The sequence below is a fragment of the Pteronotus mesoamericanus genome, unplaced genomic scaffold, assembly GCF_021234165.1.
Source record: "Pteronotus mesoamericanus isolate MK-2021 breed Mesoamerican mustached bat unplaced genomic scaffold, CSHL_Meso_final contig_591, whole genome shotgun sequence".
In the NCBI taxonomy this organism is placed as follows: Eukaryota; Metazoa; Chordata; class Mammalia; order Chiroptera; family Mormoopidae; genus Pteronotus; species Pteronotus mesoamericanus.
The window spans coordinates 1244770-1261550 of record NW_026555208.1 but is presented as its reverse complement, the minus strand read 5'-3'; the positions used below and the strand labels follow the sequence as shown (position 1 = coordinate 1261550).

Genomic DNA, 16781 nt, shown 5'->3' with positions numbered 1-16781 from the left:
CATGGCAGGTATAGAGAGATGTTATTATCTTTCTTTCATAAGGGATATTTGTCTTGCTTTGGAATTAATGAGAGCAAGTAAGTCTCCTGTGTCTTTGCATCTTATTCAAGGATTCAGGAAGTTAGCCTGACAATATGACAATTTCCACCACTAGCTGATTCCCTCAAGAACTGCATCTATCTCATTTGTTTTCCTCATACCTACTACTGCTGGATGATCAACCAGGGTTTTGACCATAGACAGTGGTTATGGGTTCTTTTCACTAGCACATATATTTAGTCACTTTTTCCCGAAACTCTTTGGTTTTCACTCCATAAATAATAGGATTGAGCATCGGAGGTACAAGGAAGTATAAGTTGCCAAGAATGGTGTGGACATGAGGTGGAATCCCCCGACCAAAGCGGTGAGTGAGAAAAGAGAAAAGCGAGGGGGTGTAAGAGATAAGCATGACAGAGATGTGTGTGGTACAGGTGTTGACCGCTTTGTGGTGGGCTTCCTTAGAAGAGAGCCGCATTACAGCCCGGATGATTAGCACATAAGATGAGGCAATAGCTGAGATGTCTAGTCCAGCAACTAACAAAGCCACCACCAGACCATATACCCTGTTGACTGTGGTGTCCACACATACCATCTTCACTACAGCCATGTGCTCGCAGTAGGTGGTAGGGATGACACGATTGGTATGAAACGGCACCTGCTGGAGGAGGATGGGCATGGGAAGAATGAACAAGATGGCTCTCACTAAACTCACGAGGCCAATGAAACCAATGCGACTATTGGATAGGATGGTGGCATAGCGCAGGGGCTCACAGATGGCCACATAGCGGTCAAAGGCCATGGTCATTAGGATAGCAGACTGCAAGGCAGAGATGGAGTGGATGAAGAACAGTTGGGCCAGGCAGCCCTCAAAGCTGATCTTGCTCAGGCCAAACCAGAAGATGCAGAGCACCTTGGGAATAGTGGTTGTGGACATGCCCAGGTCTGTGAGGGCCAACATGCAGAGTAGCAGGAACATGGGCTTGTGCAGGGAGCGCTCTGTGGAGATGGTGAAGAGGATTGTGCAGTTCCCAAGGATGGTGAAGAAGTACATGGAAGAGAAGGGGATTGATATCCATCTGTGTTTGTCCTCCATCCCAGGAATGCCTTGCAGAATGAAGAAAGAAGGGTGGCCCTGGGAGGCATTGCAAATAGTCATGGTGGCACCCTTGCTAAATACCTGAGAGGATCAAAGAAGAAACTTTATAGCATCAGTTTAAATACAAATTGAGATATTCAAAGTGGAAAACAAAAGTTAGAATATTAACATACATAAAAATGATTCAGAAATTATGATAGCAGTGGTAGAGTAGTGTAATGTGATATTACAATATTAATACCTGCGAGAAGGTGTTTTGATAATGTTTTATTAAGAAAAAAACCAGAGAGAGGGAGGGGGCAAGGGAAAGTGGTGGGGGGTAGGCAGAGACAAATGTATTTGAAAAAATAAATTAATTAATTTAAAAAAAGAAAAAAGAAAAAAACCGATTCATTATTCATTAACAAAATAAACATTGAAGGTATAAGAATATATTAATAAATAAATGTGTATCCTCTTAAAGAATATAACTTAAGGTATGTAAAACAAAAATGGATAAAAATACAAAAAGAAATTGGCAAAATATTACATATGCCTCTTTGCAGCCAAAAGATCTAAAAGGTCAACAAAAGTTTTAACAAAATAAGATAACCTAAAAGCATGGACAGCAGAGTGGTGATTGTCGGGGGAGAAGTTAATAAGGGAGACAAATGTTAATGGAAAAAGTACAATAAAAACAATGTAGTAAAAAAGCTTATAATAGAATTGTTCATCCACAAATTAAAGCATACACATTTGAAGCAGATAAGGAACTTGGAAAGACCTTTTTAATATTAACTGTATAATAATGACTAAAATGAAGCAGATGGTGGGGTGAACCTCAGAGAATAGACTACCAGAATGTGAATACAAGGGCTACCCTCACCTAGAATCACTTACCTGAATGTGAGGTAATGTGAGAGAGGGAAGCTGGTCCCACACACCTTTAAACATGAGTGTGTGCATGTGTCCACATGTATGTAGGTATGTCTTAGCAAATATTCATGTGGCTCTTGGAGAACAAAGTCATGGCCTTGCATCTCTACTCTCCCCTTTTTGGGGCACCCAGGATCCATGGTGTGGTCCTTTAAGTAACCTAAGTAAGGGCCACTAGGGTGCCCAGGATTACCTCTATGCTCCTCCCTCCTTCCCCAAACACACGCAAGGCATCACTACAATTATGTGTAATATTGACACTGGAGGTTGCTCTGAGCTCCCAGGAGGTAAGACTCATTGACTTTAGGGATTCTAGGAATGTCCCAGTCTTTACCAGTCCTGGAGGAACCTGAGGAGAGAGAGGGTGGAGTTATAGCTGGGTATGAAACTTGTCTAGGGCCTGGAAGTTTGGGTATTACCAAGGCCCCCATTTCCAAGCCTGTGTGGGAGTGAGAACAGAAATGGATTTACTCCATGACTGCAGTAATCATGCTCATGAAGGCCTCAGGGGCACAGCCCCTGCTGTTGTTAGCAGCCTTAGCCTTTCTCTTGCCTTTTCTTGATTTTCAGGTTCTAATCTTCTTCCCAGGCCAATCAATGGTTTTGCTCCTGACATTCACCAGCCCATTTTCTTCAGTTCATGGCCCACCCCCATCCCCAGCCTCTCAAGCCCCAGCATCTCCTCAACTGCTGAGGCCAGATGTTGCCATATGTTTTTTTCTGGTTAGTTCAGAAGACCCAAGTTATTAAAGTTTTTCAAAAAAGTATTTGCTAAGTTTATTCAAAATGTATAAGACAGAATAAAACAGTTATAAAATCATGCAAACACTACACAGAAGCAGGACTCAGAGAGCCAGGGTCTAAATCCTGATGTGGTACAAGTTCTGTGCAGACAATCTCTGTAGGGCCTTTGGTCAGAGTTAGGTGTCAGTAGGAGGGAAGCAATGACAGAGGCAAGTAAGTGGCAGAATAAATGGCTTGAGACAATCAATATCAACAGAAAGGGCCATAAAGAGGTAAGCATAGGTACACCTGCTTATGGACACATCTACTCAGCTTCCCCCTGCAGAAATAACAACACACTCTGATAATGGGCAGAAATGCTGGCCTCAGTCATTCTTTCTCTCTGTCCCAAAGTGGTCCTAAAGAATGATAATGATAGGAAGCACCCAAAAATATGCTCTCAGTTTATGGATAGGTGACAACCTTTTGCCTCAGTTCATGGAAAGAGGCCCTAGAATCAAGATGGACCTGAAAATAATGATTATTTCACTGTAAGGAAAAAAAAAGTTTAACAAACATTTTTATCTTTGCTCCAATGATATATTTTACTCCTTGCCACTCACTGCAAATTCTATATTCTGTTGTAATTACCTTACTTCCTCCCTCCCTGGATTGTGAATTTCCTGATTGGGTATTTTGCCTTATTCATCTATGAAAATCAATACCTGATATATCCGATATATAGTTGAACCTTAACACATACTCTTGAATGAATAACTACAAGAATAAATAAGTGAACTGTGTTTCTAAAGTTCTTGGGAAAGGTTTATACCTTTTAGAGAGCAGATTAGGGATTTCTGAGGACTGTGCAGAGGTAGGAATTTGTAGTTACTACTTACTGGTTACAGAGTTATTATTTGTGGTGATGAAAGTTTTGTAAACAGTCACGATTGTTGTCCAATATAATGATTTGAAATGACAGTTTGTGTTATATATATTTTACAATAGCACAATAAAAAATTGGTCTCTTAATAGAACCCTTATTCTCCAGGCACCATATTACAAAATAAGTCAGTTCTGTGTGGGCTGAATCTCAGATCTTAGGAAAAGAAAGAGATATGAATCCTAAAGTCCAGGACTAAAGTCACTGCCCAGGGACAGATTCCCCAAGCCAAAGGGCAGGTATATTCTTGGTAGGTAGAGCATCCTGCCTCACATTGAGTGTCTTGTTCCATCAGAGATTTCATCGTATCCTGACTGAAGGTGACACTTTCTTTGCATTTGCTCTAGGCATCCCTTGCATTCCAGTGACTCAAGTCACACTATCCAGGCCCTATAATACAGTATGTCTTTCTTGCTCAGGTTTGCCAGGCATATTGAATCTGTTCGTGGCCCTGAATTTGCATCCCAAGCTACAGTCAATCGGCTCAATCAGGGGATATAGGATAGACTCTTCATGCATCAAATCACACCCAAACCATAAGAGAAACTGAGCATTTTAATGGACAATTTAAAGGACAGTCTTTTGCAGCTGATGGGAGAGGACAAGAAAACTCCAGCCTGTGCTACACAGCTCAGGTCAGCAATCTGGGGTCTCAAGGCAACGATTCCCCAAAAGGTCACTTGTCATTTGTGCCCATGGAATACCAGACGTTCTGCCCCATTGCTTCAACTTTTAAAGTATGCTCCTCTTTGAAAGCTATGTTCCTCTTTTAAAGTCTTTTAAAGTATGTATGTTCTCCTTTCAAAATTTTGACATCTTGAACTTTGTGGGTGATCTTACAAGGGCCTTAGAGCCCTGTCAACCCCTTTCTAAAGTGTCATTAGATAAGGGATTAAATGACTGCTAACTGGCAGGGATGGGAGATAGAGTTTTGTGCTAACCAGCTCTTAAACATGTTGTGTTATCTTTCTGATTAACTTGTCTAAAATGTTTTTTTCTGTATAATTGTTTTTCTCCCTCTTGCATGAAATCCTTCTGGACTGAAAGTTCTGGAAGAGAATAAGGGATTAAAATGTAAATTTCATTATTAAACTGGATACATTAATAACAGCAACAGGAAAAAAAAGAAAGTTAAAATCCTGGTACTTGGGGATGTAAAAAGGGGTGGCATTAATGACCTTTCAGATCTTTCAGGGCTGCTCCTGAAAGCTTTCCCCTCCTCCTGAATAAAAACTCATGGTGCTGCCTTTCCCGGCTGCTGTGAGTGCTTTGGATTCAGTCTGACTGCTGAGTTCACAATCTCACAGCTCTGACTATGAGATGAAAGGGGATGGATTTGCTCCTGCACTTTCCATACAGACACTAACAGATGTTATCCGCACTCAACAGGCTGAAACTGGTATCTTAGAGAAACAGGCTACCTATAGCAGTTCTGAAACCAAGGACTAAAGTGAATGATTTCATCTAGTCTGGAAGGTCCAGGGCAGAGGCCACGTTGGGAGCTCTGTTATCTTGCTATCTGATTGGTATACATTCGGTTTGGGGCACCCTCAGATTGTTGTACACACTATTTCTGGGGGACAACATGTATCCCTGGGATCTCTCCTTGTATATGTATGTACCCTGACTACCCTGATGTTGCTGCAGGCCCCCAGAAAACATGAGGTCAGGTCAGCTGTCCTACGGCCAGAGATGTGTTTTCTGAATTAATAATGCCTTAGACCAGATAAAAGGGATTCATAAAGAATCATAAGGAAAAAAGCTTCCTGGCTCTCAATGGGAAATCCTGACAGCTATGGGACATATTTTGCTGACGTGGTGACTGTTGAGACTCATGGTTATGTTCAGTCCTGAGTCAGGTCTCATCCTCCTTGGAGTGATCTTGATCATTACCTTGTCCACCATGTTTCAGACTACTTACCCTGTTCTTGACCTAATCCCTTAAAGTCTCACCCATTCAGTTTCATGATGGTTTAGCCTATGTTTCTACCTCAGGTCCTAAAAAATTAAGACAGAATTGAAGAACCCAGCACAAGGTTGAGCATGTGCGTATAATATTTTAGGCTCAACCCTTGGCAATTACAATGGCTTTACCTCACAGGACAGGCCTCACAGGGCAGAGCTGACTTGGCGCACAGCCAGTGCATCGCTGCCTCAGAAGAGAGGTGCAGTCAAGGACTCAGGCCATGCTCTTTTGCATACTTATGTTCCTAGCCCAGGCCCTCCATTTGGAGATCTCCTCATGGGGAAAGTTTGAAGACACTTTTCTCCACTCTGACTTAATGCTCTGTACTCTTCCACTTCTAGCCCTTCCTTCCCCTTTGAGCTCCCTCTGGTCCCCACATTTATAAAAATTCAGGAGGCTTTTATTCAAGACTCCCTTAGCAGTGAGACAAGCCCCATGCCTTCAAGGTATGGGGGAAAAGCCCTCACAGCAGGGAAGCAAATGTTAACTATCCTTTTGCCAAACATGCCATTATGCCAAGAGGCCATCTTGAACAACTTGTGCAATTTTGTAATATTTACATTATTGCAGAACAGGTGTATGTTTTTGGTATTTAATATAGTCTCAGAAAGCTAGAATGAACTGAGGATAACTTGCAACTGTTAACTGTGTTCTCAAAGATGCTCTCAGAGACTTTAGGTCTTTCCTTTTATTAAGAAATTCATGCTGTTTTGCACTGCTGAGTACAGAAATATCTTAGGCTGCTTATCTCTATCTGTCTTTAAATGATATTATACTACTTTACATACAGTATTAAAATTTTTTAAACAGTACACTTTAATTTCTTTTTTTTGAACTTTTGGCTACAATTGTCATATTTTTCACTTACCAATAAAAGTCTTTATTTTGCCCTTTTAAAAATATTTATATTGTATACAGAATTGTGGACTGATATATATATGTATATATACATATAGACATCTATGCATAAATATATATGTGTAAAATCCTTTAGTTTTGTTTTGTTTTCTTAAAATGCCATTCCATTGCCACCTGACCTCCATTATCTCTAATTAGAGGTCCATGTTCATTCTACTCTTTTTGTGTTTCTTATGGCAGCTGTCAAATTTTTCCCAGAACATTAGTTATGGTATGCTTGAGTGTGATTTTCTTTGCATTTATACTTGTTAGGTTTATATCTTTCATAAAATTAGGACTTTGGAAAACTATATTTGGGAACATTATAAAAATTTGTAGCCACTTAGAGTTTCCATTAGATTTTTTACAACCAAAGTACAGGACTCTGTTTCTTTTGTTCAAAATTATATTCTTTGTAACAAGTGCCTGATGCATTGCATGTGGTAATACTTATTGAGCAGATTAATATTAAACCAGGTTAACACATCATGATGCAGTTTAATTAATGATACTGATAAACTTTATCTTGATTTGTTAAGTAAATAAAGGCTAAATTTTTTTAATGTACCCTATTTCAAATTTTCATCTGCAATTAGTTCCTATATGAATGACATCCATTCCCAAATTTCCAAGCAATAGATTTCAGTCTACCACTCATTCTATACCCAAAAATTCATTTGTTGGAAAGATTACTAGGATTCAGTATTGGATGTGACAAGGAATATTTGAAAAATAAATGAGAATACTGCCATCAAACAATGAAAAGATGGTGGCAGGAAATTTATTAAAGATCTAAAATATACCAGAAGCTTTACTAGGTTTATTTAAATAAACTAACCATTTTTTTAACCTGTATAGCCACATATTGAGAGGCAAGGTATTACTCTACATATTACTTCTCATTAAACATAAGGAAATTGGGACTCAAAAATGTGAAAGTTCATACAGCTGGTTAAGTGGTGGGGTTGGAATCAGCCCCACCACTTAACTATTTGTGTCAGCATGCCATAGTTTTCTTCTTACAATATCTGTTAGAAAACTGCTTCAATATAAGATTTTCTCTAATATGTGGTATTTTAGAGCAAACAATGCCTGAATATTTTTTCTAAAATATGTACTTTTTACCCTATTATTGTTTAATCATCCACATATTTCTCTGCCAAATTTTGTTGCTCTGGCTAGACTATAATTAAAAAATAATTTTATTTAAAAATGTAAAAAAATAAAATTAAGACTATTTTGGCTAATATTGCTTTAAATATATTTTAAAAGATTTTATTTATTTTTAGATATAAGAGTAGGGAGGGAGAAAGAGAGGGAGAGAAATATCTATATGCGATTGTCTCTGATGCGCCACCTACTGGGGACCTGGCCTGCAACCCAAGCATGTGCCGTGACTGGGAATCAAAACAGACCCTTTGGTGATCAATCTACTGAGCCACACCATCCAGGGCTAAATATTTTTCATATATATATTGTTTCCTTTCCTTCTCTTTCTGGACTCCCATTTAAATGTATTTTGTTCCTTCTATTTTGTCTCACAAGTGACTTGTGGAGCTAATCAGGTCATGCTCTATTGTAGTCTAAAGCCCAGCCACTGGGAGTACCATTTCTATCGCCTCTTGGGAGATTCTGTTGTAGATCAATGTTAAGCACTGCCCATGTCTGTCCCTGGGCTACATGTTAGGAGATACAAAGTGTTCCATGGTTCGTAGCTGATTCTGCTGGGACTGGGTGCATGTAGGTAGGGTCAAGCTGTGTGACAAGGTCTGCTGCCACCAATACTGGGCTTGGAACAGGTCAGCAAAAGACCTAAGGAACCCTGAAACATGCTGCCACCTGCCAGCTACCCATTAAATTTAGCCACTGAAACAGTCTCAGAAGTTGTTTCCATATCTTGGCTACTCTAAATAATGTTGCAATAAATATGTGGGGGCATATATATTTTCAAGTTAGTGTTTTAACCAGTTATTAAGAAAATTAAAAGTCTACATTAATGTAGGCATATATTTATAATATAAATATGCCGTATTATAAACATTAAATGTTGTCATAGTAATATTTTGATTCGATGCAAACAAAATAAAAACTCGCGTATAAATTGAGAAATGCTTATAAAACTTGCATGGGAATGGAAAGTGTAAAAAATGGCTAAGAAATTTTTTAAGTAAAAGTGAAGGTTTTACTTTCCAATATCAAGACTAGGAATTTTTAATTGTGTTTTTCAGTACTGGTGATACCTCAAAGGGTCGCCAGTTTGATTCCCAATCAGGGCACATACAAACAGATTAATTAAAGAATATCTAAAATGCAAGGACATACTTAGGCCTTTGAGAATTTGTTTCAACTGACTGTGTCTGAATTGCCTAGACTGAATCTCCTTGAGACCCAATAGCCACAGCCTACTAAAACCACCAAGTTCATTCCATCTCAAGGGAGAGGAGTTAATATGGTTGATTTCTTCTCTTTCAGGGAATTGTAAATGGAGGAGCCCATATGATCTATCCCCTAGGAATACAAGGAACTGCATAAATGTTTTCATTTCTTCTCTTACAGAACTTCTCCCAGCCTAAAATTTTACTTACTTCCTTTCAAATAGATAGTTCCCACTACTCCTGTGAAGCAAGAGACAGAAGACAAAGTTTGGCGAGGTAAGAAGTACAGTCAATCAGGGAAGACAAAAGCCCTATATTGGCTTTGAGATTTATCAAATAAGGTAGCTGACATTTACTCATTGGCCAAGGTGGGTATGTGCACTTGAAAATGTGACTCTAGTAGGAGTCCTTCTAACAGTAATGATTCTGTAGTAAGTTGAGAGATCCTGGCAGAAAGCTATTGATCAACTGTAGACCAACAAAAATAACCTTTAATACAGCAAGGAATTCAACTGAGAAGAGCTTGTGGGGTAAAGGAACTGAGGTCAGAATAGGTTGTAACTGAGGCAGCAGGATGTTTTCCTTTGACCTCCCCCTGGTAGTGGTTTATTTTTCTCCCCTGTAAGTTTATTCTTGGTGACCCTGAGGAAATGTGTTTCTTGTCAGGAGCTAGTGATGAAGTTACAATCTAGCTTTAACTATAGAGACATTTTGGGGCTTTCTCAGTGAACCTGCTTTTCTTGCCATAGGAGATGATGTCACTATTCTTTTAGGGAGGGTTTCATTAATCCTGTTACCATTATTCTAATAAACTCAGTGCCTGTAAGAGTTTAGTCTGCATCAAACCTGGAGACATAACAAACTATATATTCTTATGGATGTGGGGAAAAGGGTGGGGGAGGTGAGGACTGCCTCTGGACAGTGGGAGCTAGTTACATTCCTCTTAGTGAGATGCTTCGTTCACTTTGGCTAACTAAGGACTCTGGCAATGACAAAACCATTTTCTAAATGAGAGAAGCTCACTATGTTAAATTTTGGGGTTCTAGCAAAGGTGTCACAAATGCCATGTCTCAATCCAGTGTTTCCCCCTTGTGCACAAAACTACAGATGCCTACCAAATGCAATAATATAAAGCTGTTTTGGCTTATCCACAAAATCCACTTTCCTTTTTTTTGTTGTTGTTATAAATTTTTATTAGAACTTAGTCTACTAACAAAAACATATGCTGGACAGTAGAACCAGGAAATGGTGTCCACAGAAACTAACAAGCTTATCCAATGTCATACACCATGTCATTTAGTTCATTTAATCTTTCTCTTTATTCATGTATATATTAGCCCAAATGTCTCCTCCTCACAGAGCCATTGTTTTTCCTAAATGCTTTTGGAATGACTTTGTAAATATGTTGGGGAAGTTACGAAGTAAACCTCTCCAAAACTGGTCTCAGGATGGCTCAGGGCGATGGAATTCTCCATTGCTTCACTCCTGGCATCACCATTACTGATTCTCTTCTCAAAAGTACTTATAAAAATAGATCACACAATGGAGTTAAATCTCAAAGGATATTTTCAATGCAAAAGGCACCTCCAAAGGCAAGTTCCATTTAGTGCAAAGCGAGAGGTTCCCAAAGATGGGTTCCAGGTCCTACAGACTACAAATGAAAACATTGGAGCCCACCATCTTTATTATTCTTTATTTTATCTCTATGAGGTAAGAATCTGCTCTGCTTGACTTTGCCTAAACATCACATTGGCTAATTAATATCTGTTATAGGGGCATTGCCAATGTGACTAATGAGTAGAGCTACCCTCCCTACTAATGTTAAGAAACAGAGATCCCCCAAGGTTGAGGGCATTGCCTCTGAAGCCACAAATGATTCTCTGAGCTCACTGCTCTCTGCCTGAGTCAAGAGAATGCTTTCTTGTCCCTGAGCATTTCCTGGTAGAGGCATTCTCTTATTAAATTCACATCCCAGTAAGCATCTAACCTAGTCTGAAGTGTATTTTAATACTGTATGTAAAAAGCTCCCATACTACCCATAGCACTGGAATCTGCCCTTTCATTTTCTTTCCCTTTTCATTATTTTTTCTACAGCTCTACTGAAACTCTTCAGCTTATTTTATCAAATCCATTGTCTGAAACATAGTATGTTCTCTATAAAAGTCTCTCACTCCTCATTTAATATTTTTACTTTATCTCTCTCTCTTTCTATCCTTTATTCCCTCTTTCACACACACACCTCTTTCTACTCTTCATGCATATTTTAAAATTTGATCCTGGGTCTATTCTACACAATCTGCACTAAGATAAGAACAGAGTTATTTAGGTTTAATCACATGAAATTGCTTACCTACAAAAATAATCTCCTATGGTTTATTAAGAAATATATAATTATACAGAAATGTAAGGCTAATGGCAAAGAAAAGGGGGCAATAATGGGTCAATTCTATAAGTGCAAGGTCATCTAGGGGACAAGAGGTGCTTTGCATGTAGGCACCCTGAATGTGACAGTTGCAGTCTTCAGCCATGTGCAGTACCGGAGTGGAATTCTTGTCTTTCATAGCCACTCTGACATATGATTTGTCCTCAGGGCTCAAAAGCCAGCGGATCCTACCCTGAAGAGACCATGTACAACCTGAGCTGTTACAACCCCAGTTCCTTTATCCTTGGTGGAATACCTGGCCTGGAGAAGTTCCATGTATGGATTGGGATTCCCTTCTGTGTCATCTATATTGTGGCAATTGTGGGCAATTGCATCCTCCTCTACCTCATTGCAGTTGAGCACAGCCTCCATGAACCCATGTTCTTCTTCCTGTCGATGCTGGCTACCACAGACCTTGTCTTGTCCACTGCCACAGTGCCCAAACTGCTCAGTAACCTCTGGCTTGGCTCCCAGGAAATAACCTTCTCTGGCTGTCTCACCCAGATGTTCTTCCTCCACTTCAGCTTTGTGGTGGACTCAGCCATTCTCCTGGTCATGGCATTTGATCGCTATGTGGCCATCTGCTTCCCCTTGAGATACACTGTCATCCTGACTCCACAGGTGATCATCAAGCTTGTGGTGAGCATCATTGTGAGGAGCTTCTCTGTTATCCTGCCAGATGTTTTTCTGCTGAAACGCTTACCCTTCTGCAGGACACGTATCATCCCACACACGTACTGTGAACACATAGGGGTTGCTCGGCTTTCCTCTGCTGACATCTCCATCAACATCTGGTATGGATTTGCTGTGCCTCTCATGACTGTTATCTTGGATGTGATCTTTATTGCTGTTTCCTATACCTTCATCCTCCATGCTGTCTTTCAACTTGCATCCCCGGGTGCCCGCCAAAAAGCCCTCAGCACCTGTGGCTCTCATGTCTGTGTTATCCTCATGTTTTATACACCTGCCTTCTTCTCCATCCTTGCTCATCGCTTTGGGCACAGTGTCCCTCGGAACATGCTCATCCTACTTGCCAATCTCTATGTGGCCATTCCTCCTGCTCTAAATCCTGTTGTTTATGGAGTGAAGACCAAGCAGATTCAGGATAAATTTATTCTTCTTTTCACTTTGAAGAAGACATGAGTAGGGAGAACCACTGAAGGAGAAATTTAGGTAAAATTGATTAGGTGAAATTTTATATAACACAGGAAGACATAAGAATAAAACTGTAACTCCTATTAATTTGATATTTTAGAGTTTTACCCATGTGCAAAATAGAAACAGAAGAGAAGAGAAAGAAAATCTTCGAGACTTCTAGAAAATCAAGGGTTTTCTTGGTTTAGTTTTCCTTCCATTTGTATGAAGAAGGTGATGATGAGTTGATGGGTGTAGAAGACCAAGGTTCACATTTTCATACTGTTGATTTTGAGATATTTGAGGTATTTCCTAACATGCAACTCATCCCTGTGTTTCTCAGTTTCTGAGTTAAAGAAAAATCCTCTTGTCTTTCCTCTTTCAGTAGCTATCAGTTCTCTCTACTAAAACTATCAAACTTACTCCTTCACACTTCTATACATTATTCTATACATTATTAATTCCTTCTCCTGTAGCTTTTACTTGCTTGTTTTCTCTTACCCATCTCTAATTATATAGAGTTGATTATCTTTTGTATCTATTTTCAATTGCATGCTCCAAAAAAAGGTTTTACTACTTTTGGTTTGTATTTTACAAGTATTAATAATTTTAATTAGAATAATTATGAAAAGGCAATATTAGTTAATTCATTTCACAGATGAGATAACTGAGACTTATAAAAGTTACTGAAAGACAGTTTTAGATGCAGGATCTAAAACTAGGTCTAATTCTGAATTCTTCATCCAATTGCTTCTTAGATATCTACTCATTTAAATGTCTCATAAACTTTTCAAATTTAATTGCTCTAACACTGACCTGAAAACTCACTAATTTCCTCCATTAAAAGTTGCTCTTCCTTACTACCCTTTGTGACAGCATGGATGGAACTGGAGAACATTATTCTAAGTGAAATAAACCAGGGGGTGAAAGACAAATACCATATGATCTCACTTATAAATGGAACCTAATCAATAAAACAAACAAGCCAGCAAAATATAATCAGCCACACTGAAATAAAGAACAAACTGACAGTAACCAGAGCTGAGGGAGGAGGGGGATAATGGGGGAATGAAGGGGAAGGCTCATCAGGGAACATGTGTAAAGAACCCATGGACAAAGCCAAAGTGGGGAAGGATTGAGGGTGGGAGGTGGCGGTGGGTGAGGCAGGGGAAAGTCGTGGCTGGAAAACGGAGACAACTGTACTTAAACAATAATTTAAAAAATGAAAAAAAGAGAAAAAAGTGCTCTTCCTTTTGTCTTTTTTTATTGTTGTTCAGTTACAGTTGTCCCCATTTTCCCCCCATTCATTCTCCCCCACCCTGCCCACCCCATCTTCCACATTCAATTCTCTCCCCACTATTGTCTTTGTCCATGGGTCTTTTGTACATATTCCTTGATGACCCTTCCCCTACTTTTGTGCCTTTCTTTAAGGTAAGTGGTGCCTCCACAAACATGAATCTCAAAGCCAGAAACCTGTGGATTCTCCTTGATTTATCTGATGTCCCCCTCTGATAAAATTAACTTAGTATTTGAGTTGAATTTTTAATTTTGAGATGCCTATGTCATTTAAGTAGATAAATAGATCTCATTCTTACCTTTGTCATGGCTGCCTAACTTATCTGGGCTCTTACCTATTATCCATCTCTAGGAGAGTATTTCAAAGTCATCTTTTTAAAGGAATTGTAACTTTGCTCCATTTAATCTACTTACTCTATAAAAGCCAGAATGATCATTTTACAACTTATAGGATTGTGTCACTTTGTGCCTTGAAATTCTTCAATAATTTTATTGTCCCCAGCATTATATATAAGGATTGTTCTTAGCATCACTGTAGGGAATGGAAGACTTTAATGAAAAAAACAGCTTCTATGAGACTCAGAAACTTGCACTTAATTTAAATTTATCGATACTTCATTTATATTTATTTTCACTTCGTGTGACTCGAAGAGGCACTCACTCCTGTGACTCTTTGAGCAACTAATTACAGAAGTAATATTCTCTTTTGTGTTGTCCTACTCAGTGTCTTCTTAATTTACAAAAATAAAACATGGTGTGGGTAGAGTGTATTGGGTGGAGCTGCATGGAACCATCCATGTTTCTCTTAAGAAACTGTTCCAGGATTAAAACATCTATTTTCTAAAGTCTCCACTGGAAAGAAATCAGGTATTTAATCAAAGTTACTTGAGAGTAAGAAGTAAATTACTTGGCAGTGGTTACTGGGGAGTAAGAAGTAAAGCCCCACAGGGCACTTATATCTTCTATGCATTTGGTGATTTGTAACACTAGGGACCCAAGCGCATGTGTATTGAGCCCACACACTGTGCAGCAGAAGGGAAAGGTAGACCACTGATGCATTTTTTTTCTTAGTCTCTTTCTTACCTTGAAAACCCTATGATGAAACTGTTCACGCATTCATAGTGTCACTGGGAGTCAGAGTCAACTAGATTTCAGGTAACAACAAGAAGGCATAAAGAGTAAAATAGGCATAATGAGATACAATGCCGTGTGTGTGTGTGTGTGTGTGTGTGTGTGTGTGTGTATGTGTTGACATTTTCTTTAATGTCTGTGATGACCTTCAAGTTCAGTAAAGCAGGTGCTGCTTTACACATGCCACTATTCTAATAATTCTATACTTAGTTTCTTGTGTATTTATCTATCTACACCTATATTATGAGCTCCTGGAAGGCAGAACTTAGTCTTAGGCATATTGTTATACCCTTTCTTATGAAAATGCCTGGCACAGCATGTGCATATTCAAACTTAATCAGAAACCCTTTCCTGCATTTCATCCCTTTTTCTTTCTTCTTTCTCTATCCAGCTTGGATTCCATAGTGTTTTTGTCATTGTCTTATTTATCCTAAACTAAACCTGTCATAATCTTAATTGTCTATTCTACATACTTAGTTCAAAAAAATATTCCAGTCCTGGATTGCTCAGTTGGTTGGAGCATTGTCCCATACACCAAAAGCTTGCGGGTTTGATTCCCAGTGAGGACACATACCTAGGTTGCGGGTTCAATTCCAGTTGGGGTTTGTACAGAAGGCAACCAATCAATGTTTCCCTCTTATGCTGATATTTCTCTTTTCTCCTTTCATCTCTCCCTTTCTCTCCCTCTCTATCCCTCTTTCTCTCTCTCTCTCCCTTCCTCTATGTCTGAAATCAATAGAAAACATATTCTCAAATGAGGATTTAAAAAAACATTCCAGAAATCTTCACGAAGTTACCCTTGTATTTTGGGGAAGTTAGAGAAAATGATCACACAGAGCTGAATGACACTGCTGTTAATGACATCATACTTGCCTAGCTTAACTTCTCAAATGCATCAAATTCCTTTTTGCCTCTTCTGCTTGTACCTCCTCTTTATATATTGCTTGGTAATTGTTATTTAAGTTTCAATTAAAAATCCTTCCTCAGACATTTCTTCATTAACCCTGCATATGATTAGTATCCCCAGCATACAGTCTCATTGTGCAATGACTATTTTATTTCAGAACTTATCACAACTTTAATAAGATGATTTCTTGTATAGTTAGTTATTAATCCCCTCCTTTATGTCACTGAGGATGAGGTTAGTGTCTTCCTTGTTTACCATTACATTCCTACAACTGCAAAGCTCTTAAATTATAATAAGCATGCAATAATTATTTTCTGATTGTAAGAATTGAAACAAATGAGTTGTAGTTAATTAATAAATGTCCTATTTTTCATGATGGGAAGGTTCCTGGATTTTTAACTCAGTCTTATCAGAGAGTGGAGAGCCCTGGAGACTTATTTTCTCTACAGTGTGCTAATAGTTGTTTCCCCACTTATTCCTCAGAGTTCTTTATATTGAACATTTCCAATTCATTCCCTCTTCAAAGATACAGAAACTGATTTGCAAAACAGTTAAGTATTTTGTTAGAGCACAAAAGAAAAGATGAGTAAAATAAGGGATAAATCCCAGATTTGGGGCACTAGACATTGAAAATGGACTTTTTCATTGGACTGATAAGAGATTATATAAAGGGTTTTCCTGTTGGAAGGATGATACTGTACCCAGAATGGCTATCTATGGTTTTGGGACCTGCGTATAATTTGTATTAGAAGTTTGCCCCACACCAATAGATTACTAGCCTGCACTCTAAGTAACGGACTGAGCACAAAGTTAGTGATTCACCGTGGAGAGAAGATGAAAAGAACTGACAAGCAAGACTGAACATTAAAATAAGGATCTGAAAAGAAAGGCTTTTTTGCATCTGAAGTCGGGGAGGTGGCAGTGGCAGTGAGAAATG

General features: G+C 38.9%; 2 protein-coding genes across 2 annotated transcripts; one reads left to right on the top strand and one right to left on the bottom strand.

Moving 5' to 3' along the window:
• Nucleotides 1-262: 262 nt before the first annotated feature.
• Nucleotides 263-1195, bottom strand: LOC129076510 (olfactory receptor 52P1-like). The gene has a single exon (XM_054580668.1). The coding sequence runs from the start codon at nt 1193-1195 to the stop codon at nt 263-265; it is 933 nt and encodes a 310-aa protein (XP_054436643.1).
• Nucleotides 1196-11580: 10385 nt separating this feature from the next.
• Nucleotides 11581-12519, top strand: LOC129076509 (olfactory receptor 52H1-like). The gene has a single exon (XM_054580667.1). The coding sequence runs from the start codon at nt 11581-11583 to the stop codon at nt 12517-12519; it is 939 nt and encodes a 312-aa protein (XP_054436642.1).
• The last annotated feature ends 4262 nt before the right edge of the window (nt 12520-16781 follow it).

Excerpts from the sequence above, each read along its gene's own strand:
- LOC129076509 (XM_054580667.1), top strand. The coding sequence starts at position 11,581 with ATGTACAACCTGAGCTGTTACAACCCCAGTTCCTTTATCCTTGGTGGA.
- LOC129076510 (XM_054580668.1), bottom strand. The coding sequence starts at position 1,195 with ATGACTATTTGCAATGCCTCCCAGGGCCACCCTTCTTTCTTCATTCTG.